The 25,762-nt window shown below is 37.2% G+C and overlaps 1 protein-coding gene across 2 annotated transcripts; it reads left to right on the plus strand.

The window, feature by feature from the left end:
- Positions 1-297: 297 nt before the first annotated feature.
- cnsta (consortin, connexin sorting protein a) lies at positions 298-25,255 on the plus strand. Of its 2 annotated transcripts, none has more exons than XM_008405773.3 (13): positions 298-542; positions 4,444-4,506; positions 4,773-5,150; positions 8,356-8,948; positions 10,980-11,010; positions 13,029-13,115; positions 13,488-13,569; positions 14,710-14,731; positions 14,917-14,983; positions 16,744-17,276; positions 19,080-19,244; positions 20,367-20,520; positions 21,462-25,255. In XM_008405773.3, the coding sequence occupies exons 2-13, from the start codon at positions 4,497-4,499 to the stop codon at positions 21,668-21,670; spliced, it is 2,331 nt and encodes a 776-aa protein (XP_008403995.2). In that variant the 5' UTR covers positions 298-542; positions 4,444-4,496; the 3' UTR covers positions 21,671-25,255. The 2 variants fall into 2 exon arrangements, with proteins under 2 accessions (XP_008403995.2, XP_008403996.2); XM_008405774.3 differs by having other exon boundaries at positions 298-538.
- Positions 25,256-25,762: the final 507 nt, after the last annotated feature.

Raw genomic sequence — 25,762 nt, forward strand, 5'->3', positions numbered from 1 at the left:
CAAAACTTTTTTCTTGAAAATTTCTGAGATTAATCTGAAAATCTTGCGGTTTTTTCTGGCAAATTTTTAGACTAAAAACTTCCTTGTTTTCTGTAGAAAATTTCTGAGATTAATCTCAAAATGTCTGAGGCTTTTTTTCTTTCTTTTTTTTTTTTAGTAAAATTGTAACTTTTGAAACTAAAAAAATAACTCGGTTTTTCTATAATATTTCTGAGTTCTTTGGGAGGAAATTCACAATTTTTTTCTGTATACAATGACCCCAACACACCGTCGCACCCTTCACATTTTTGTGCTGCTTTCTGTTTGTGTGTCACGCTAAACACAAAGTGAAACATGAACGGTAGAGGGACGATAGATGGCGCTAGAGCTCGTGGTCGGTGTAGCTGACACACTCATCCCGGGCCCGAGGAGAGCGGCAGCAACGACCCCTGGCTGGCTGTCTGACTGCAGGTAGCGCTTGCATTACACTCCGTACAACAACATCCTCGGCAAGGTGTCTGATGCTGAGCTCTGCGCCCTTCAGCCTCTCTCTTCAGTCGTAAGTACGTCCTGACCGCGCCGCGTCGTAATGTTTATTCCGTTGTAGCAGTGGCACTTCAGCTAGCGCGTGGAAGCGTAAAGAAAATGACGGTGCGGGTTCCTAAAGGTGGCCAGATGTGTCTGCTGTTTGGCTGGGCGCTAGCTAATGCTAGCTTAGTAGCAACATCCACTAACGTCAAGACAGACGTAGCGATTCGACATCAAATGGGTTAAAATGAAGTATTAGTTTCTAGTTCCTCCCAGAGGTTTACCTTCTTTTTAGTGAAGCAGCACAAACCTCGTTTATTGTTTCTGCTTCGTGTTTCAAAAGCAACGTTCGCAACTGACAGATCACAAATACAACATGTTAATTGAAAGCTCAGCTGTCAGTCACGCCTGGCTTTCTAAACTGCCTGCGGACAGCTATGCGGTTTTATTTACTAAATAATAAATCTCATTCTGGAGACCTGGCATCTTATGTTGTCTGCATGCTGTGTTTTTCGATTTACGTTGAATGTAAAATATGGACATGAGGTCTGAGCTGTTCTGTTATTCATTACTGTGGGTAAGAAGATCTGAACTGTAGCCAACATCAGCGCTCCACCCAACTGATTGGGATAGTTCAACTGCAGAGTTCAGGGCTTTTATAGCAACCTACAAGATTTCATTGAGTGTAGGCAAAATGCCAGGGGCGCACCCAGAGGGTTTGTAAAGGGCGCCAGATGTTGGTGGGACACCAAAACCAACAGACTTAACAAAAGTTTTATTAGTCATGTTAATAATAGGGCAGTACAGTATTAGGAAAATATGCAACATCCAATAATATTGGTGAGAGTTACTATGACAATATGACTTGCAATAAATAAATACATTTTTTATACATTTCTGCTTTTGGTTGATTGTGAGTAGTTTATCCAGCTACTAGAACACAAGTTTATCCATTATTTCCAACTCAATAAGGTCTTATGTCAAAGATTTTTGGGCTTAATTGTATTTTTTTTTTTTATAAATTGATCAATTTGCTGCCTCTTTCGCTTGTAAAACATTTTTATTCTGCATTAAACAAGTGCTAACAAATATATTAATGGCACACAGGGCTTTAATGCATGGCACCTGAAAAATTAGCCAATACTTATTACAGTCCAGGCAGTTCTTTGCAATGTTACCCATGGTTGTATTTTCATTACGAATGCGCGCAAAACTTTGTTTATATTCCACTCATGTCAACAAAACCCAATTTCGCACTTGTGGTGTTTCCATTAAATAAGAGATACAATTAAAATATGTTTGTATTTGGCTTATGTTTGTTAATGCAATAAGTCATCAAAAACATGCTGCGTCATCTTTGTCATTTCTGCCAGTAGTAACATGATTAAAAAAATGTTTCCATTGCAGTTTTGCAAATTATGCTAATTTTGATTTACCACTTCATCGTAGCGCAAAAACTTTTTTTCATTAAAAAAACGTTTTTTTGTTGTTTTTTTAATTGCTGTTTTTCTGTTAAGAAAATTTATTTTCGTAATTCCAATTTGCACGATTATTGTCAATGGAAACGGAACTAGTGACAATGCGATGATGATATATTGTGCAGCTCTTGGTACTGAGTGTCTCTATGCTAAAAATCTGCTAAACTGATGTTACCACATGCTTATTTTGTAGCTTCTGGTAATGTGTCCATATTTTTTTTAAAAACTCTCCCTCTCTTAGTCTTTAACTTATAAGCACTGTATCATTTTAAAATGTGAGTTAAGCTCTTGCAAATGACGAAACGTTTGACATGAATATGTTTTGAAAGTTTAGCTAACTTACCTCATTTTAAGAATATTTAAATGTAATTTTGTCTTTTGCTCTCTTAATTTCATATTTTTCTATTTCTCTTGGTGGTAAACCCACTCCACCAAGTCAATGTTACTTTAGTTTCTTTTGGGTGAGTTTTAACAAACAGATCTGGATATTTATCCTCCGTGTTTGTCCTGCTTGAGTTCTCTTGTGTCGTGTATTATTCATGGCCCCCTATGGGGTGAGGACACTGATTATAAAGAAGAGAGGATGGCTGTGTGGAGACGGATGTCTCTGTGGGAGAGGATCGTTTAACGACCAGATCCTGCATAACAGAGAAACTCCTAAAACGGGTCAGAGTAGCGTCTGTGATTGTGATCTTGAGGTTGCTGGAGCGTAAAACGTAAATGTCAGAGATGTTTGTCCCGGTGTGCTTGTTGGATCAGTCACAGGCTGGAGCCATGCTAAGTTTGTCCGTTTCTCTTAAAAAGTGAGGAAAAGCAAACAGTCGTTTCATTCAGAGGGTGTCGTCTCTTGTTAAAATATAATCTGCTTATGAAACATAGGTGGTCACAGAGCGTTATGTGCGCTCACCTCCCTGTAGATGGAATAAGCTGCAGAAAACTGGGACAGCTCTGTTCCTCTGAGATTGGCTGTAATTAACCTGGATCTGCGTGTTGGGGGAGATTTTGGATTGTTTTCGTATTGAGCCTTCTCCTAAACTTGATTTTAATTTATGTCTTTATCTCCTTTTACATTATTAAGGGAACTTCCAGTACTTCCAGCACTAAAAGTTGATTTTTAAGAGATGGCCTAACCAGTTCCAGTTTGAAGTCTGGGTTCGGACCAGTTGTTGAAGGGCAGGTCTAGGGGTTAGCGAAAGCTTAAAGTGGTTAATCTGGTTGTGTCAGTCTTGACTGCTGCTGAGTCAACTGTAAACAGAAACAAGGCAGTAAGAGTGAAGAAAAAACTGTGCTGTTGCATAATACTGATTTGCGCTTTACGTTGATTTACCTGTTCATTCACCTGCCTGCTTTTGTTCCAATTCAGTTCAATTAAAAATCCGTCATTGATCACAAAGGGAAATTAAATGTTGTTGTTCATATTAATTCAAATTCTTCAGAGTTATTGTTGATGATGATGATGATGACTGTCAGCAGCACATAACTCCTGTAGCAGTCTGTGTTACAGCAAATTTGAAGAAGCCTCTGACTGAAGACACTGTTTTTCTCTCATGAAGTAGATGATCGGGGTTGTTCATTATTTTCTTGATTTTGTGTAATCTAGGCTTATTTATTTATCTATTCCAGATTTTCAACTAAAGAACATGTGATTTAAGCATTTTCCACACTTCTGAATTGAATTGAATTTGAGAAAAATCAGTCATAATTTAATGTCCAGAAAATTTAAAAACTGCCTGAAAATTTTAGCAATCAGTTTGGCAAAATATGGAGTTTAGAACAGAAAAATATTTATGCTTTTATTTCCCTGTCTTAAAAACAAAAGTGGTTAAACCCAGGACCTTAAACTCGATTACACTGCAAAAAATAAAAATAAAGTAATCTTACCACACTTGAAATAAGACAAAACTAACTTACAGGTTTTCAGCAAGAAATATGAGTTTGTTTTAAGTAAATAATTCCTTAATATTGATGAAAAGGTGCTAGCGTCACTGCCAGGTTATTTCACTTACAGCCAGCACTTTTTCATAAATATTAGGGAATTATTTACTTAAAATAAGCTCTTAGAAATTTGTCTTATTTAAAATGTACTAAGATATTTGCACTGGAAATTAGACAAAAATCCTTAGTAAGATTTTGTGTTTTTGTGATTCATCTGAGCATGTAATTGTTTTCTTATGCTGCAGAGTGAATGTTTGACAGTAAAAACAGATCTTTACCAGTTAAAAGTTATAATCAGCTGGAAGAAAGCTGTAGTCACGCAGATTTAAGAAAAGAAAAGAGTTGGACTGTAACTTTATGCTGATAAACTCTTCTGGCTCGAAGGTTCATTTGACAGCTTGGGAATGATGCAACACTTGTTTCACATGTTTGTTTTCTGTCTAAATAGACTCAAACCCTGTCGGCCATGTTTAAGCTTTGTCTGAAGTCGGGTTGTTTAGTCTCGTTTTTGTCGTCTCTGCAGGCCTGAAGAGAGGCTTCCCTGACTGCAGCCGCTGGTCCTCACTGCAGAAGCCAATGGATCATGGTGGTTACTTTTCACGTTTCTATGGTTGAATAAAAGCACAGAGCCATTGTAGAGTAGTAATTATATGTGATTTAGAGAGAAAATAGCTGCTGAGAACAGGGAAGGTTGTTTTGGCAGCATTTTAGCGATGCTGTGGTTGCTGTTGTCTCAAGTTGCAACAGACAGTCTTTAAATAATGCACAAAGGAAAATGAGGCCCTGTCTTTCGTGTTTAAAGGTATTTCTATTCTTTTTTGTACCCAGCTGATTCAATCTTTTTATCCTCAGGTCTGTTTGAGATGGAGGGCAACTCAATGTCACAAGTTCACGTTGACGGCTTTGATCTCTGTGACAACTTGTCAAACTCTGAGGCCATCACCGCCCAAACGCAAAACCTCAATGAGACGCTCGCTCTCCCTCTTCCCCAAAACGATGAGGGAGGAACGCGCAGCCCCGGCCAGAAACCCTCTCTGGACAACAATGAGAAGGAGGAGGAAACGGGGATAGAGGGATACTCAATAGGAAGCAGAGATGTGGATGAGGAGGAAGATGTGGATGAAGTGATGAAGGAGGAAGAAGAGGAGGAGGAATCTGAGGCGTCGAGTTCTTTGATATGCTGCCAATCACCAGACAATCTGATGACTGATTCCTCTTATTCGGAGACAGGTACTGCTCAAACATCCATGCTGATCGTCGTTTTGAATCTCTCCATTTTTTAGTTTTTGTTATTTAAAAAACTAAAAATCTTTTTAGTTTTTTAAATAACAATGGTCAACAGCCAAAAAAATTGTCTGGGGTTTTTCAATTTACAGAAATCCAAGTTTGTAACATTTATTTTACACACTCCAGGTTTTCCCGCAGTGTATTATAAGCCTGGCAGGCAACCATGCTTTTCTTGTGTCCCGACCAGGCTTAGCATTGATTTTAGTTTTTTTTAAGTATTACCTTTTTTTATAGTTGGTGTTTAGGTGTTAATCTACCAATAGCGCACAACTATCAAGTGATAATATCAAAGTTCCTGTTAACTTTAAACATTGTTAAACTCAAACATGGCGGCCGGCTGGATGACTTCCCTAACGCCCCGAGCATCAGGGTCAGCAAGTTTTCTGGGGGAAACCCAGCACTCTGTTAGAAAACAAATTTTTTTCTTCTAAAACCTTTTTTGGATGATAAACATTAAGAGAAATTAACTGATAATGTCACAAAATTGTAATCAATTTAGTCAGAAGATCGGATTTCTATGAATCAAATTAGAATAAAACCTGACCAGAATGAGAAAAATGAATGTCCTTTTTGGATTCAGATGGAAAAAAGACATATACAACTTCCAAAAATATTTTTTGTAACCCAGTGTCATCTTTACAGACAAGCAATTATTCATTCAAGTAGAAAACACAAACCAGCACTGAGTTATGGCTAATATATCATAAAATGGGAAGCAGCAGGTTGAAAGTGTAAGAAAAAGATTTTGCAGAAATAACTTTGAAATGATGTGAAGAAAAATAAAACCTGAAACATGACTTCAGCTCCGAACATGCAGGATTCCTTCTGCATTCCCTCATGTTATCTCACACTCCCACATATCTGCTGCTGTGGCGAGCTCTGCACGTTTACACATTCTGGGACGCGGTCGCAAACACTCACCAGAGCAAAGCCGTCCTAACCGAGTGAGTTTTTATTACATTAAAGAACTGCAGGAGGAGTCATGTAAGGAGTCAGAACTTTAAAATCTGACACTAAATGGCTCACCAGAGTTGGCTTCACCTGGGCGTCAGTCACATTTGGATAAAGCAGTGATTTAGGAGTAAATTAGGGTGAGCTTCATTAACTTTTGACAAAATATCTTAATATTAATATTTTTCATTGTTATATTGAATAATTGATTAAATATGTTCAACAACTGAAATAATTATTCACATCTAAATTATGCTGAATGCATTGCAACTTTTATTTTGGCATTTGAAGTACATTAAATCAGAAAATCTATAGAAAAAGCAACTGATAAAATGTACTTGTACACCTAAAACATCAACATTTATTAACAAAAACTCAGCAGTTTTTCTATAACACTATATTAAAATATCTGTCACCATTCAGTACTTCATAAAATCTGCTTTTTGAAGGTGCAACCTGGACACTGATGCCTTGCAGGAAGCAGGTTCAGGGTTCAAATCTCAACCTATGTTCTTTTTGCATGTTATGTGGCGTGTTTAATAATCTACAATACATACAACACAGAGAAACCAAACGAGAATGCACAATATGAAGTTCTGTTAATCTACTTATTATTGTCTAAATAGAGTTGGCAGCTTATTATGTCAAGGGGAGAGAGAGAGAGAGAGAAAAACTTGTTTAAACATGTCAGATTTACTTCTGGCTCAGGGCTATAATTAAAGTTAGTTGAGTTTAAACTCTACAAATAGTACAGAAAATGTATGAAACCTGTAGTACTGACATCCTCCAACAGAGGGCAGAAGACAAGAATAGGAATCAGCAGGTTTTTGAAGATAGTTCCTGTTTACTGAAGTCAATAAGGAAACTTTGGCTTTTTATGGGTTAATTTTAACATTGGGTATGTGAAGTTAGAGGAAATGTATGTCTTCTGACTGTAACGGAAACACAATAAGGCCTATAACACATTTTGCTGGACGATAAATTGACCCAGAAGTTCCATCCATCCATCCATCCATCCATCCATCCATCCATCCATCCATCCATCCATCCATCCATTTTCTTTACACCCTTGTCCCTCAGTGGGATCGGGAGGGTTGCTGGTGCCCATCTCCAGCTAACGTTCCAGGCGAGAGGCGGGGTCACCCTGGACAGGTCGCCAGTCTGCCGCAGGGCAACACAGAGACACACAACCATGCACGCACACACTCACACCTACGGGCAATTTGGAGAGGCCAATTAACCTGACAGTCATGTTTTTGGACTGTGGGAGGAAGCCGGAGTACCAGGAGAAAACCCATGCATGCATAGGGAGAACATGCAAACTCCATGCAGAAAGACCGGGGTCGGGAATCGAACCCAGAACCTTCTTGCTGCAAGGCAACAGCTCTACCAACTGCGCCACTGTGCAGCAATGGAAACACAATAAGGCCTAACACATTTTGCTGGACGATACATTGACCCAGAAGTTATTGAAAATATTGTTGTTTTGAGAACGTTTTCAAGTGACATAATGGAAACGGGATAATAATGCAAGTACACCCTGTCAAAGATCAATAAACTTTAAGTTCTAACGAGTGTTTAATTCTGGAAAATAAATAACAAAACACCTGAAACAACCATTTCATTGTTCATTATAATGAACAATGAAATGATTTCATTGTTCATTACAATGAACAATGAAATGAAATGATTTCATTGTTTCAGGTGAAATCACCTGATTGTTGGTGTCATCCAAAATTTTGTCATTTTGGATGACAAAATTCCACTGGATTTTGTCATCCAGTATTTGTAGAAAGTGAGACAAGAACATTTAATTTATCAAGCTTATTTTTGATTTATGCAATTAATTAAAACAAAAGTGCCTGTCTCTTAAAATTAAGCTTTCTTTGCCAACACTCTTAAGCACAATTGTATGTAAATCAGCACTGATCTCATTATAATCATAACATTGAACATTGACAACACCTTTACTATGGTTCTGGGCTCTACACACCAAATGAGAGCCTGGTTAAAGTACAGGCACTAACAACATATTTGTTAACCATTCCACTTTAAAGATTCAATATTTGTTGCCTGTGTAATGTTTTTGTTAAGTTTAGTTGTTGTTTCCTCTACTTCCTGCTTCAACCATGTCACTCTCTAGTTCCTTGTATCTCTGTCTCTTCTGTGTGACGTCTACCTGTGTTTTCCTCTGCAGGCAGTTTGTTGGAAACTCCATTTCCCTTCAGCCCCGGGACCAGTCCAGTACCTGCATCCCCTGTCATCCCAGTCATCAGTCCGGAAACTTTTCATCCCATTAATTCAGAGGAACTGAGTCACAGTGGAGAGGAAGTAATTTCCAGTTCCACCAGCTCTGGGTTTTCCATCTGCAGTCAAGCGGCTACATTTAACACGGAGTCCGTGGGTTTAACCTCAGACACTCAACTTCACGGATCTTCTGGGACCAGATGTAACACACTCGCCTCTGATGCAACATTAAAAGACTCCTGTCCAGAACAGCTTACCTCTACCAAGGATCCCGTCTCCAACTGTGGGACTGCTTTGACTGGAGTGACCAGCAGCTTAAGTACTGGACCGGTCACCAACAGAGAACCCTCTGCCTTCGCTACAGGGAGTCAGACCACAGCCACATCCTCAAATCAGGAACAGTTTACCTCCAGTCCAGTCGCTGAATATTTTTCAGTCTCGGCCTCGTCAACATGGTCTGCGTTAAGCCCAACTCTCCTGGCGTCTCTGGAGCAGATGGCAGAAAGAGATGATGATGCCCACCTTCCTCAGTACCTTCACCAGGTAATCTTTTGTCTTTCGCCTCCTCTATGTTAAATGGGACCCATTTTGCAAAATTCATATGTTGCACATTTTTTGGTGCCTCCATTTGCGCCTCAGCTGCGTCTGAGAAACAGCCCAAACATTTAAAAAAAAACACCCAGACATTTATTGTCAATATGTTGATGTTTTTTGGTGTCTGGAAAAACCTTCAGATTGGCAAGTCACATTCGATGGGCACTGCGCCATTACGTAGCCCAGCCCCGTTGCCTAGCGACACAAGCTGAGCTCCAGCATGTTTGGTCAGTCGTTTTTACCGCTGCATGCCCTGTACAATGGTTACTGGAAAAGACAAATGTTTTGTTGTGAACTTCCCATCCAGAAACCACTTTCTGCATTCTTTTTGGTTGAGCAGGAGGCTTCACTTCTGTTTTTCAAAGATGTACGGTTGTATAAATGCGCATCTGTTTGCAGCTATTTTTTTGTGTGAGTATAAACATTGAGTTTGGGGCGTGGCCAGCAGCTGCTCATTGGGATTTAAAGTGACAGAGGCCCTAAAAGGACAGAGGCAGAACTGAGCAGACTGAAATCTCATTACCTAAGAATGATTTTGTGCAAAAAATGTAATGAACATGTTTTGCAAAGCCCATGGATCTCCAGTAGCTTGTTGAAAGAAGTGTATTAGGTGACCTTTAGACACTTTGAACTGGGCATTTCCACCAAGCCTGGCGGGCATTTCCCATTTAAAGGCATCTTTCCAGCCTGTTATGCTGGCTTTCTGCCAGCCTCGTCTATTCAAACCGTTGCTTTCACACGAGCATTTAAAGGGCTGCTACTCATCCAGTCGACCTCAGAGTGGCACTTTGCACCCTGGGGCCGGGGTGTTTCTGCTGGCATGTTCAGGAGCCAGATGCACACTTCATGAAAACTTGCACTCGGTGCTCACCCTCAGGTTCCCTGTGTTAGTTTCACTCTGGCTTGCGGAGCTGCGTGACTGAACTCGTACGTTCTGAGGCAGGTTAATGTTTGTCAGATTGACAGCGAACACCTGACCCGCGCTGGCTTCTAGATTAAATAAGAGCGTCGGAGCAATGGAGGAAGACGCCTGACAAGAAGGCAGCACGTTGAGCTTGTTGTCACATCCTGGCTGCAACATTTGGTCACCGAGAATAAAAAAAAAAAAAAGGTTTAATTAATGCTTTTTGTTTCTGAAGAATGTAAAATTCTACTCAAATTAATGTTATTATTTGTGCATGCTGTTATTTTATTTTATATATGCAACTAATCAGTTGACACATGTTTGTATTATTCTTAACCAACTTAAACACTTATCATTCAGTCAGGTTTCATGATATAACAACAAACACACAATAATTGAAACTTTAAACTAAACTGGCTGTAAAGATTCTCCCTTTTTACTGGAGTTGCATGTATGCATCATCCCATAAACTATAAACATTTCTGATTTTACTGCTGTCATAAAATTCAAACTGTGGGATTTAGAAGCAGCAGTTTATTAATGTGGTATGAACTAAATTTACATGCTTTAAAAAACCTACCAGGCAGAACAGAAAGCAGCCTGAAGCAGTTTCTGATCCCAGCAAGCTACCTAGAAAGCCAAGCAGTCGTCACCGCCCTCACTTCATTTGACATGCAAGAGCCTTATGCTTCCTCCTCCTCCTCTTCCTCGCTCTCACACACGCTGCTCTTGTTCTGAGATCAGCTGGGCGACATGAACGCCACGCTCGCTGAAAAGAGGTACAGGGTATTACACGGTCTCCCGTTTTCCTCTGTAATTATTCATCCGTCTTATTTACAATTAATTCTCTGGAAAACAAAATAACGCTGTTCCTGCTTCATCATGATTTTTATTCCTCAGCTCAGTTTCCTGTAGTGCTCTTATCTTATATATCACTGCCTTTTCTTTATCTCTGTCTTTACTTATTGACGTATCGTCTTGTTCCACGTCGATGATCTTTTGTGAAAATGTGTTCTGGTCTCTGTGACGGCTGATCAGATAAAAGCATTTTTAAACTCTGTCCTCTTTCCCTTCAGATCGCCGAGACTTTCGTCCTTCAGAAAGACTGTATCCTTGTTATGGTTTTGTTTTAACTGTATTCATTTAAGTATTTTAGTATTATTATAGCAGACAGAAAATGAGCCGAATAATAATTTTGTTGCTATTTATTTGAAGTTATGGGTAAACCTGTCACGATAAACAATAAATCAATTAATCGCATGATAAGGAGGACAGTCTTTAAAGAGATGCTTCCTTTTAATATTGTTGAAAAACTGCCATTTTGAGAAACACTGCAAACATTTAACATGTATGCTGCCAGTTTGCACTACCTGCCACTTTTACCTACTTTCCCTCTCTAAGCTCAATGATTATTGTTTTTAAGACACAGTTTTGGTTACTGAGACTTCATGGTAAGTTTTGATTATTTTTGATTTGATGTCTTTGTTTATTTTGGATATGTAAAGGTTTTCCAGTTCTAGTGTTAAATATTGTTTAAAATGTTTTTTTTCACCTTTGACTGGCCATATTTGCATTAATAAGCCATTATTATTATTATTAGTTGAAAATGGTCTCAAAATGGCAATAGTATTGCTTATTGCAATAATTTCTGGGACAATTTATCGTGTGGCTCTATAAATTTTAATTCTACATGATGTTCGCAGGCTAACAAAGAATAACATTTAATGACGGGAAAGAATGATGGAAGGACAAGTGAAATCGCAGCGCTTACCGTAATCAGAGGGAAAGCCAGTGGGTGTGAACACATGAATGCATGAGAGGGAAAGCAAGCTTAGCTGCAATGAATCTGTAGAGCGAAAGTTGGTGAGAGAAAGCATTGAGCTGAGTCAAAGAAGGCTTGTGTTTTGGCTGCTCATATCCATAAACATGAGACTTCAGGCCCCCGCCCTCCGATGTATCTGTTCTCCTGCCTTTGTGTTTCTTCTTCCTCTCACCCGGTCACCCCGCTGTACGACCTAAAACTACTCTGCAGCCTCTCATTTTGTTGTATCTTGACGGTATTTACAAAAGTTGGAAACGGCTAGCTTAGAAACCGACCCGTACCTTCTCCCTGCTGATGTGGTGATCAAATTACCGACTTTACCCGATTTCGCACCACATGATTTATATCATGAAGTTATAAACGGTGTTTCCCTTTACACAGAAGAAACTTTAAAAACGTACAAAAAAAACGAGATGCTAACCAGTTTAATCCATACATGTTCGGCTACTTGACGATGGGGCACTGTTTCCATGGTTACCAGCGGTTAGATGCGTACCTTCTCCGTAATGCGATATTTCATATCTTTATAATCATACTTACTTATAAGGTTTATGAACGTTAATCTTCTTACCTTGTAAAAAGCTGTAAATCCGCGGTTAACAATTGAGCTGACAGTCATTGATTGACAGCTATTATCCGTCGCCGCCATATTTCCTCATTGCAATAAAATGACAAGTTTGATTTCTATCCTTGTCTGTTTGTGTAGCCGACATCGCAGCACATTGTGACCACATCCATCCATCCATCCATCCATCCATCCATCCATCCATCCATCCATCCATCCATCCATCCATCCATCCATCCATCCATCCATCCATCCATCCATCCATCCATCCATCCATCCATCCATCCATCCATCCATCCATCCATCCATCCATCCATCCATCCATCCATCCATCCATGTATGTATGTCCGTTTTTTGACAGGCTTTACAGGAGTGCGTAGGTTGTTTTGACGTCCGGAGAGCGTGACGTCACGTGCTAAAGGCCAATAGTCCCAGTGTGACTTTTTTAACATCGTGCAGCTCTAGTTTGTCCTGAATTAGGCGCCTCTGAAGGTTATCTTGTTCGTTTTTTTGGTGTTTAGGAGTGTTGTGTTCCTCTACAGGTAGCAGGGTACCAGCTACATGGAAAAAATATAACAATTAAAAAAAAAAAAAAGCACAATAAAGTCTGGATTATTACTAGCAAAATACAAAGAATTACTATTAATTCAAGATCTATGTCAGGTTTTTATTATGGAACGATGTAGTAGGTCATTCTGTTTTGGTTCATGTGTTTAAGTCTTGACTTTAGCTTCTCAGACCAGCGAGCGTTGTTGTTTATCCAGCTAGAGCAACTTTACCACCAGAGAGTGTTGGAAAACCTGAATGCACTTCAACAGCAGTGGGGTAACACACAGTACACCTCTATATATATATACACAGTGGGGCAAAAAAGTATTTAGTCAGCCACCAATTGTGCAAGTTCTCCCACTTAAAAAGATGAGAGAGGCCTGTAATTTTCATCATAGATGTACCTCAACTATGAGAGACAAAAGGAGGAAAAAAAAAAATCCAGAAAATCACATTTTCTGATTTTTAAAGAATTTATTGGCACTATATGGTGGAAAATAAGTACTTTTTGGCCCCACTGTAACCCAGGATCATTTTCAAAGTACATTATTAACATGTTCAGTGTTGATTTAAAACAAATCACTCACCATGTGCTCAAATGTTAAATCTAGAATGTCACATTTTGATTTAAAACTCTTTCCCTCTCAGTGACTCACTGTGGAGGAGCTTCTCCTGAGCTGGCAGCCACACACCTGGACTCTCTCAAACACATCTGCCAGACACACTCCAGGTAAGCCTGCATGTTATTAGGGAGTCATTATATGAAACGTTGAGTCAGGCTCTCCAAAGTGCAAGAAATTCGGCCTGCCAGCAAAAGCAGTTGATTGATTTTTATTTTTAATGATTCACATAAATAAATAAATAAATAAATGTTCTAACATGATTATTTGTTAACCAATCATGTTAAAACATGATTGTTTAACATCATTGACAAAGACACACACCTACTGATTGCTTTAAAGTTTCACATGATTTTTTATTGAAAGAAAACGATTTGGAAAAATTTTCTTTTGCCTGATTTATTTATTTTTGTCCTTAAAATACCAAAATTTCAATTTAACTACATATTTTGGTCTGTCAGATGATGTAATTTTTAAATATTAAATGATTGATACTTTGATCAGTTACTCAGTACTTTTTACCAAATACTGTTTTACTGTTACTTGAGTAATTTCCTGGATGGCTGCTTTTTACTTTTACTTGGGTAGAAATATGTTAAAGTAGTTTTACTCTTAGCTAAGTTAATTTTTTGGGTCCTTTGCGAATCACAGCTGTGTGTTGTGTAAACTCTGTGATGTGATGCGAGTCTGTTTGAGTGACAGAAACACAAAAATGTGATGAGTAATGAAGTGATGGGTAAACCATATGTCCCCTGGCCTCTGCTGCTACCTCTGCACTTTCAGACATTTGAGCCACTGAACTGCTACGGTTACGCACGCACGCACGCACGCACGCACGCACGCACACACACAGACCGAGTCGTGTTTCCTTGCCTTCAGAGGACATTCCCTTAACTTCCACTCTTTTCTAGACACTTTGATCCAAACTGTCCCTCCGGTTTATGCCTCTATCTAGTTACATGTGGTTTATTTAAACTGTTTTCAGAAGTTTAAATAAACTCTTTTTACCCCATGATGTTACTGTGAGCCCCCAGACCTCCCATCACATTTTAGAAACACACGCACACACACACACACACACACACACACACACACACACACACACACACACACAGGTTTTATTAGCCAGGGAAATGTGTGCAGGCTAATATTAGATTGGGAGAGCAGAGACGGGTCACACATCTTCTTTCACTAAACCAGGCCAGACCTTCTGTCCGCTCAGCCTCTGATTCTCTCTCTCCTGTTTTCAGACCGACGACACGAGATGCTGAGGTAAGACATTTTCAGTTTGCATCGTTTCCGTCTTTTTATGTGTTTCACAAAGTTACACATCTCTTTTGACCACCTCACAAGTTACTAATAGTTATTAATTTTACCACTGCTTTTCCTTGTTTTGTCGGCAACTCTAAAGTTAAATGTATTTAATATAACGTCACAAATATGTGATATGTGTTCAGGTTGCTCTTTTGGACAATTTGAGCCTTCAGTTTGGCGGAGGGGTTTCCCGCCCTTCATGCATCTCAAGTAAGTGCAGACATTTTAAGAATCGTGTCACTTGTATGCTTAATTCTTTGTAGTTTTTGTCAGTAACACTTTATTTGAATGGGTGTGCATAAGACTGACATGACACTGTCATAAACATGACATTACAACTGCCATGAACATAAAGAAGTCTTTATGAATGTTTATGACAGATGTCATGAAGTGTCATTCAGTAAATAACGGCACTTTTAATGCAAAGTTGCTCTTAAAGTTGGATTAAATGTCCATTAAAAATGCCAACTTTGCATTAAATTATCATAATTTACAAAATCATGCAAAGAAGCTGCTGCCCCCGCGACCCGACCCCGGATAAGTGGAAGAAAATGGATGGATGGAAATTTAGCGAGTTTTATTTTTTGAACCTAAATGTTTGAGTTTGAAAGATAAACTTACAGTAGTGAGTTGTTAACTTTTATATTAAGAGTTGAATAAACTAGAGTTTTTAGGTTAGCGCTTAAAAAACTGGAAGAAAAAGAGGAGTGGGAACTATTTCCTAGAATGCTTAGCGGCTGTTTTTGTATCCTGAGATGGAAGTGTGTTATGTTGATCTGACCCTTGTGTTTTATTAAGACAAATGTTTATTTTAAGTTTGCAAAGCTTGAGGATAATGTCCTATTCACACTAAATGTTTTTGAACAGAAATTTTAAACAAGAATTTCAATTATTATTAACTTGATATTGTGAGTAAAATAATAGAGAAATGTGGCTCTTTAACCAGGTGAGGGCAGTTTTTTTGTGAAATAATTATTTGGTTTAAATTGCAGCATTAAGTTAAAACTCACAATTCAAAATTAATGAACGTAAAAAACATTTTTTTAGACAACTTGTCTCTTGTTGTTAAATCAACTTTATGAACTTTAATTTCTGAGTCAAAACCAAAACAGTTTTCTTGTTGATTTAAGTTGCATGGACTTTCATTTTCAAGTTAAACGACCTTCAAATGTTTTACAGTGCACTGACAATATTTAACTGTGTATAAGCTGAGCTCATTATAGGAGCTGCTTCTCAGGGAAATGTTGCTAAAGGGTTAACAGAGGAGCCTGTTGTGACGACTTCCTGAAGGCGGAGCTTCAGAAAGAGCAGGAACTTTTAAAGAGACAGCGACCCAATTTCAAATGTAAAGTCAAATTTCTTTCTAGTTATATTTGATATATATGTATATATAAATTTTACAACAATTGAATGTAACGTAGATACTTAATTCTGATACAATATGCCTGTAAAATACATAATACTGCCTCTTTAAAACTTTGTTTTTTAGTCTACAGGCCAGTGGCCTATTCCAAGACCACGAGGTTTCCGTAACAAATAGGAGTCTTACTCTGTTCCGTTTAAATAATTTGTTTTACTGTATTGAAGAGTTGTTTCAATATGTTTTTTATTTCTTCTTTTTTCCCACTTTTTACTAAGAGAAAAAAAACCAAACGGATATTTAAACAGGATTAATGTAACGAACTGAAAATAGATTGTAAAAGATTGTTTTACTCTTTGTGAACAGATGAAACACATTTTCTTCATGTTGTTCAGAAAATTGCATAATTTACCTCTGTTTCACAGGTTTACAGACATTCAATATAAATAAATAAACTTTAGAGGTGAACAATATGTTTACAAATATTTACACACAGCATTTTTTGTTGAAATATAAACATCTGAATTTAAATTATCTTAAGTACAGTATTATTTGCTTGCAGTTTGGATGTTTATACATAAATAACTTCCTTTCCTGTTTTTTCCTGCAGCCCATCTGGTTAAAGGAGGGATGGAGCGGAGAGACGAGGATTCATCCTGTCCTCCTGCGATTTCCGACAATTCGATTAAAAGGCTCAGTTCACCTGAAACGGACCGGAAACCCCCGAATGGAAGCTCACAGAGGACGTCTTATGGTTCCGATCAGACTCGAAGGCAAGCTGGCGGCAGAGAGGCGGAGGGAGGGGGAGAGCGTGCCGCTTCAGCTCGGGGAAACGGGCTGCACCCCTCTGCAGCTGGGGAAATGGATCGCTCCAGCCCCGCAGAGCAGCAGGAGGAGGATTTAGGTCCGGCTCGGGAAGCACAGGGGAAGGAGGAGGAGGAGGAAGAGGAGGAGGAGAGTGAGGTGGAGGAGGCAGCCGAGGCTCTGGAGATGGAAGACGAGGAAACGGAGGACGACGACGAGGAGAAGCGGAGCGAGCCAAACGCTCATCTGAGTCAGGAAGTTCCCGCAGTGGAGACTCTGGTCAGTGGGGCAGAGCTGCAGCTGCACAGCGAGAAGCTGCACCTTTACCAGGACACTCAGGTACATCATTTATTCTTCCATATACGGTCATGAAACAAACTAAAGTTAATTTCAATTTAGTATGCGATTAGGGTGGGCATCCCAGCTGTGTTCGTAGTGCCTGTATTTTATGCACAACCTAAATGATTTATGCTGCTGCTAGCAGCCATTTCTCCTGAAACAAGAAGAATCACTGAGACGTTTTTATTGACGTTACAGCATTTCACAGACTAATTACTGTTTTAGAAACCTGTTAGTAAAACACTGTAATAATGTCAATAATAATATATTTTCACTGTTAAAACAACTAAGCAATAGCCCTGCAACTAACAATTATTTCAGTTATCAATTATTCTGATGGTTGATCTTTTGGAAATGACACATTCAGATTTTACATTTAAACCTTTTTTTATTTACAAATTATGTTTTTATTTCGACAGATTTCCATCACATTCATTAATCACAGTAGGGCTGTTGAAAATGATTATTTTAGTACTAGAGTATTTTATCGATTATTCTTACAGTTAATCAAATAAGTTAACAACAAGTAATCAAATAAGAAATAGATCAAATAAAATCAATTCATTCTACCATAACTAGTATTACTATCGGATATCAACATCTTCCTCAGTTTTTACATTTGAGCATCCCTAACAATTTCTTTTCTGTAGTTTAGAAAACTAACCAGTAACAATAACGGCTCACTTTTTAAGTTAACCTGGAGAAAAATTATGCAAAAATCTGAAATTATATTCAGTTTAATCATAAAGAGCCAGGCTCACAAAGACATTTGCAAAACTTTATGCTGCCAACACTTAGCTTTCATCAACAACTCAGAGGCGGGAGTGAGAGCGTTGCGCAACACAAATAATCACACAGTGTGCTAAATAATAAAAAGTAATTTAACGAAGCTTCGAGGCAGATGATTTTCCTCAAGGAATTTTAATAATCGAGAAACTTGAATCGTTCGAGGAATCGTTTCAGCCCTAAATTGCAGCTTTAGTTTTTATTTTCAACTTGGAGGGAAAAATAAATGTTTTCCATAACAAAAATCTGATAGACAATAGTAGGTGGTTCTGGTTTTAATCTTTTCCTTAATGGCTGCCGATCGCATAGACAGCAGGTTTTTGTCTTTATTTAATTTGTCAAACTGTAAATACTAAGTTTCACATTTGAATGTTTACATTAAATATATTTTCAATATGTTTGTGGAACTCTTTGCAATGTAGTGTTATTACCTCAATTGCCTTAATTTAAGCCTTTTTATATTAGAAATATATTAAAAGATACATTACAATAACAAAATAAACGTTTTATTGACTAGAATGCAGCAGCACAGCATTTCTTTAGTGAACGGTTGACAAACATCTGCAGCTAAAAACACTTGTATCATCAACATGTGACCAGCTCAGCTCTTCCTGATAAACCTCACATCATCGGTGTGTAGAGCTGATCTGTTGATTAATCGATTAATAATTAGATTAACAAAATGTGTTTACTAGGAGATTTTCTTTTATTGCAGAATTTAAACTGTGTAGAACAGATTTACCTTTTTTTTATTGCAAATGCAAAATGTATGTTTTTGTACAGTTTTGGCTCAATTATTACTGCTCTGACTATGTTGCTCTTTTACCAAATTAACTTTTTTTGAGTCTGAATACTCCATTTAATGGTTAATCAAGAACTAGTTGACGATTATTTCAATAATCGACTCATCACGATTAATTCGATTAATCGTTTCAGCCCTAATAAGCAGGTAGTTAAAAAATGTCTGAATAAAATGGTGCAAAATAGAAACTCTCTAAGTTTCCATGCTGACTGCAGGAGGACTCTGAGAGCTGCCTGAGCGAGGAGGCGCTGCCTTCCCAGGAGGCCGATTTGGAGCAGCAAGAACAATATCCAGAGGAGAGGGAGGAAGAGGAGGACTACGACTTCATCAGGAGAGCTCCTTCCCTGGACGAAATGGCAAAGCTAATCACGGTGGAGGAGGTGACTGTTTCTCTGTCATTTTTAATTATTTTTATTTAGTATGATACTCTCAAAACACAGCAGAAGATTGAGGTGAAAATGATCCGTTTATTATGTTTTAAAGGTTCTTCCTAGATCTGTCCCTCCTCCTGTAAAAGACACGTCTTCTTTAGAGGGGACCTGTTAAACGTGCAAAAATTCACATTTTGCACATTTTTGTCATTCTGTTTGGATCTCAAGTGCTTCTGAAAACAGCCGACGTGCTGAAGAAAAAACCCATCCAGCTGGTTTTGGCAAAAGGTTTATGTTTTTTTTGGTGTCTGGAAAATTAGATTTTTCAAAAACCTTCTGAATGTAACGTCACAAATCAGCAGGCACTAGCGAAGTCCAACCTGTTACCTAGCAACCCCAGCAGAGTTCCGCCCATCACCTAGCAACCCCAGCAGAGCTCCAGCCTGTTGGTCAGCTGGTTTCAATGCTGCAATGACTGCTAAAATAAACATGTTTTGTGGTTGACTTACCATTCAGAAACCACTTACTGAATTCTTGTTGGTTGTGCAGACGGCTCCACTTCTGCTTTTCAAAGATGTTTGGTTGTAGAGACTAGTGTCTCATTACCCAACAATGATTTTTGCGCAAAAAATCTAATGAACATGTTTTTTTATTGCCCATAGACCTAAACTAACCTTTTCAAGGAAACGTAATGAATCCTATTTAAATTATTCCCTATTTTCTGACTCTAATCTAACAATCTAATAATCCTTGAATACGTGTTTTAGATGTAAAGCAGTAAGATTAATGTTTTCAGGTAGTTGCTTCATTTAAAGAGACCACTCTTAAAGTGCAGTACTAAAATGTGTCTTTTTAAAACATTTTTTTGTCTTTTTTTTTGCTGTTTTAGTTTAAGGTTTGATGTCTCAGGTTCTCACTGCTCTAAATGAGTTGAAAATGGTTTTAAATTGCTGACTGATGTCATTATTGCATAATTTGAGTCATAAATGCTCTGGTGTGATCAGGTCAAAGTTCATCTGTCGTCAAAGTCCACTTTGAACCATAACTTGTTTCACAGTTTCTTTTGTTTTTGTCTGTTTGTGTCTCTGCTGTAAAACGTCTCATCTTTTTGTCTCTTGCGGTGCGTCTCAGATGTCCCCCGCCTCTGGACTTGTCTCCATCTTGAAGAAGCAAAGTGTGTATGTGGACAGCCTGAGTACGTCTGCTGACCCAGAACCCACACCGGCGAAACCCACCGCCAAGAGACGTGTCCGCTTCAAAGTTCCCGATGATACCTATGACCATGGTACTCGATTTATTTCTTTAAAGTCACCAATAAAGGAAAACAACTTTGTGAATTATCATTAAGTGGAAGCAAATGTTACTTTCCTATTATGCAAAATCAACAAGTCCCCTCCTTTTATGCGCTAAATGTTTTGCCGTAAAAATGTTAAAAAATGTTGGGTTTAAGTGACTAACTCCCACCTGCAGGTGGCAGTATTTCTTCCTTTTCTCCACTGCTGCCTCTGCCTCACTTGAAGTCAAGTTAAAGTCCATGATCGATGTGGAGAGTAATAAAAAGTCACTTTTAACAACTTACATAGTAGATATTTCTAAATTAGCACAACAAAATCTGTAATTTTCATTGCCAAAAATCACAAAAACAATCTCAACATTCTGAGGAACTGATCAATGTGAAAAGATGTTGCATATTATTTAATTTTACAAATAACTTACTGAAATCAGAGACAGCTATTTATCGATATTTGAACAGTTTACCTGGTTTTATTAGATCTGTTTTACTGGATGATAAATTGTTCCAGAAGTTTCTGCGATAAACGATAATATTGTTGTTTTGATGCTATTTTCAGGTGATACATTCTTAAACAACAATAAACTTTAAATTCTGATCAACATTCATCACTGTTACAGGAAGACATTTTAAATATCCAAAATGGAGAAACTAAACAGAAACAACAAATAAAATGAATTATGAAGTTTCTGTTAACCAAAAAAAAAAAAAAGAAACACCAGACTGAAGAGTTTTATCTACCAGCTTTTGGTAGAAAGAGAGAAAACAGAAAAATCACTTAGTTTGTTTTAATTGATCATGCAGTTAATTGATTTATTGATTAGGTTTCATCAATTACTTCTGATATATGATAGTTTGACCCCCCAGCTGCAGAGTGATGGTCAACAACTCACCTCTATCTGCGTGTGATTTTATTTTATTGTTTTTCTGCGTAGATGTTGGCGGTGGAGACTCCTGCCTGCTGCTCTTCCTCCTCTGTCTGGTTACCGTCGTCATCAGTGTCGGCGGCACCGCCCTCTACTGCGCTCTGGGGGACGCCCAGTCCTCCGTCTGCCAGGACTTCTCCAGAAACGCAGACTTTTACTTCGGTCAGATCCGTCGGGGGATAACCCGGCTGCAGCACTGGTATTCCTCCGGGTTGTAGCAGAAATCCTGTGACAGGTGTTGAGGTAACGTTCCTCGTGAAGAGCTTACTGCCATTTATCCAGTGGCTAGTCGGCTCCTTTGGATGCATTTGCTGTTTTCAAACCTGCAATGTCGACGCTCTGCAAATACAGTTCCAGTGCACTTTTAAAAAACATGTTTCAGATGCCTGTTCACGGAGAAATCTGAAGTAAAACTAAGATACTTAACTTGTGATGTCTTAATTTTTGTACGACAGAAAATCTGTCAGCTTTCTTACTTTGTCAGTCAAAATTAAAGAAAGTCTTATGTACACAAATGTTGCAGAGAAGTTTAATACTTCAGCTTCAAACAAATTTATTAACTGATGCGTAAAATAATGTCTGATTTAATCTCATTAAGTGTTTTGTAATTGGTGCAACCAAAGGTGTTGCTTTTACTTGTAGATTTTTTTTTAAAGACAGAAAATGTAACTTGAGAGATAAAACTTTGCATCTGTCTGCTACTTTGAATGAAATCACTTTGTCCTAAGTGTATCTTAAAAATATAAACAAATGTTTGGAGCTTAATTATGAACTTTGCTTTGAGGCATCTTTACAAATCATTGTGAAATTTTATTATTTACCATCCGTGAATTGCTAATGGTGTACAATCATGTTCTTTGTTCTACGTTGGTGAAAAGAAGAATAACAGACGTTGTGAAATAACTTATTTTAACCTTTTCGTTGCGTTTGCAATGAGCAGCTCTCTGTTGTCTGATCCGACTCGGCGCCATGTTTTAACTCTCTCTGGGTTTCACTGAGCAGGATCTGGTTTTGTGTAGCATATTCAAAACGCAGAGAAAACAGTGCACATCTGCACATGCTGTCAAATGATTGTTTATCATGTTGCACATGAGACCGGTACTTTTTAAGAAAATATTTTTGGAGATTTTGCAATATTTCTACAGGCATTTTTTTCTGTTAGGAGTTGACATCGTCAGATAGCCGTTCGTTTGCACAGACCACTTCAGCAGAAAACTCATTAACTACTTAAGTGTTTGTGTCAAAATATGAAATGTTTTATTGATGAGAAACAAAAAAATATATTGTTAACGTTATTTACTTGGTGTAGATAATGGATGCAGGACCACATGAAGCTCAATCTGCCTGTGTGTTTGTTCTTTCAGGGAATTCTGGGAATTAATCCGCTAAAACATCCAGTTTGTTCTGGTAGATTTTCCCAAAAATAATTTTAGGAAATCAGAATGACTTTCCACCACTTGGTCTTCCATATATAACACAGAGTTTGTTCTTTATTTATTGTCTTTGTAAACCTTAGTTTTGTCTCATTGAGGTGATTATGTAGCCCCATAACCTCTTTTGATTCGATTCTAAGGCGTCAATTTGTTTTTGCAATGAATTTCATTGCTTTCTTTGGTTTTGTGGAGGATAAATTAATAAATACCCATGAAAATCCTCACATCTCACAGAAAAGTGGACAAACGTCTGTAAAAGAGGGACTATGAATGTTTCTCTAATCTTTACTTAAAGGGCTCATATCGGCTATTATTTAACTTTTGTTTTCAGGGTCATTTTCCATGATTGAAATTTCCAAAATATGAAAGAGAAAAAGCAAAAGCTGCACATAAATTGGACATAAACCTTGTTAAAGTTTGCTTTAATGGGCAGAGTACCAAATATTTTACTCAAAGTTTGTTTATATTATCATTTACAGCGACCTCAGCTGAGCAAATGCTTCACAACAAACACAACATCACAAGTATCTAAATGATGATGTAGAAAATAACGTTTCAGTTTAGTAAAAATAATAAAGCAATTATAAAATTGGAAAAAATACCAAAAGCCAAGACAATACTTACTTAGCTTTAGCACCAGTGATTTTCTTTAACTTTTCTCTTCAATTGCACGATTTCAGCATGTTTCTAACCTGGCAAAAACAGAGTCTGGTTAAAAATATCCCAAGGAAAAAACAATTGTAGCAAAATCTAGACTTATTTCATGTGACTGAGGTCAAACTGTTGTGTTCACAGCCAAACAGACTTTAAAATAAACTGGAAGAAGCGCTAAAAGGAAATTAACAATATATCAAAAAAATCTAAAAAAGAAGTGGCAACAATTTATCCAGAAGTTATTATAAACAAAACCATTAAGTAATTATTATTCTTTTAAAAAAACAAAGATAATGCCACATCCAAAAATCTGAATAACAAGAAAAACTAAAAATAAGTCTAATTTATGTTCAGGAGTCCAAATAAATGTCTTTTTTTTCTGTCCATTCAACAGCAAAGCAGCGGAAATTTAAAGATGCAATTCTTTGAAGGGTGGCGCTGTTCGTTTAAAGGATGTATTAAAATAGTGGCGCGACTTCAGCATATTTTTAACCATGCACAAGTAAATGTAGACATTCAAGAGTAAAAAAGTATTTGGTTAAAAAGTCTACTGAGTACTGAGAAACGCATCAAAGCATCAATAATATAATATTTAAAATTTACGTCATTAGATGCATCAAAATATAAATGTATATATTATAAAGTGAAAACTTTGGCCAAAGTTATGGGCCAATGTGAAATTAATTCATATAAATAACTTAGCTACAAAATGAGAAAAAATAAAAATGTTTTCCAAATTAATTTCTTTCGTTATAAAACAGATTAAACTTCAATAAAAACTACAGATCTGTCTCTGGTTTGGTTACAACAAACTTGGTCTTTATTCAGTGAAGTTTATTCAGAAATTTTACTCAAGTAAGAGTAGAAATACTTCATACTGAAATTACTCAAGTAAAAGTAAAAAGTACAGCAGAGTAAAACTACTCTTAAAAGTATTTTTTCCTAAAGTTTCTACCAAACTATTTGTTAGTGACGTTACGTCATTTCTTCCTGTTTTAGGTTCTTTCATAAAAACGGTTTTAAATTTATTTACCCTCTTTGAAAAACCGTGGAAAGGCCAAATTGAATTTATATTTTTAAAATATATTTTCAGTCTCTAAACTCTGACGATATTTTCCCTTTAAGGATAAAACAGTATTATGTTTGTCTCCGTAAAGCCTGACCATTTGTTGGAGGACTTTCCTGGATTTAACGAGTTGTTGATGCATTGATGTTTTCATTTGCACATGTCAGCTGCTGGTTCAGGTGACAATCACAAAAACACAACTTTTATTTAACCTTTCAGATGATTTGTAATTATTTATGATACAAGGGAAATAGTTTTAAATGGTTTTAAAAAGGCAGATCCATCCTGTGGTTTTGGTTTGTTCTCTTCAGACGTCTGGTGTAGTTTGTTTTATATTTTTGTTGTTTTTGGCTGATTTGTTTCTTCTGTCCTGTTTTTCCTTGCATACATATGATTTAAACCCTGCGAGTTTCTGCCAATGCTGTCTTTATCATCTTCTGCATGGAAATTGTTAAATTATTCAAGTGTTTTTGCTTCATCTGAAAGTATTGTACCTGTTTTTATTTCTTTTTTTTTAAGTGTATCACTGCTCTGACAAACAATTTTCTTGCATAATTTTATGAACTCTGACTTTTTTTCTGAGTTGTAAATTTGGTTTTATAAAACAAGTTTTCTTTATCATGTCTCATTAAAATCTGTTTTCTTTGGGAGCATGTGTTGCATTTTTTTCTAAAAATGTTTATTGTGCAGCAATTAAGAGCAACTTAGATTCCGTCCAGAAATAATAATATGCTGTTCACAAAACATAACAGGAGTTGCAGTGATCTGAGACAGAATATTTATCATAATTTACTCAAAGGGATTTAATTTGTATTCTTCATTGATGTGCTTCCTGATTCTTCCTTTAGGTGTGTTTAAGGGCATTATATGAAAAAAAAAAATTTAAATATAGGAGAATTTTAAAAAGTGTAGTTCATAATTATGAGATTATAATTATGAGATTGCTAAGTCATAATTATGAGAAATGTTTATTTTTACATGAGCGTGGCGGAAATGGGCTTTTCTATTAAAGCAATAGTGATTAAAATTAATAAAAATATGCACCTAAATGTACCATTTTGTTTAATAAAAAGAATATACAACTGCATTTTATTTATTTTTTATTAAAATAAAATCTGTATGAATATTTTTATTTTTAATGTATTTTTAATGTTATT

The sequence above is a fragment of the Poecilia reticulata genome, chromosome 3 (genome assembly GCF_904066995.2).
Source record: "Poecilia reticulata chromosome 3, P_reticulata-male-v2, whole genome shotgun sequence".
NCBI lineage: Eukaryota > Metazoa > Chordata > Actinopteri > Cyprinodontiformes > Poeciliidae > Poecilia > Poecilia reticulata.

Excerpts from the sequence above, each read along its gene's own strand:
- cnsta (XM_008405773.3), top strand. Across the intron at positions 17,277-19,079 it reads ACCTTTACCAGGACACTCAG|GAGGACTCTGAGAGCTGCCT; the intron begins GTACATCATTTA and ends TGCTGACTGCAG. Across the intron at positions 20,521-21,461 it reads CGATGATACCTATGACCATG|ATGTTGGCGGTGGAGACTCC; the intron begins GTACTCGATTTA and ends TTTTCTGCGTAG.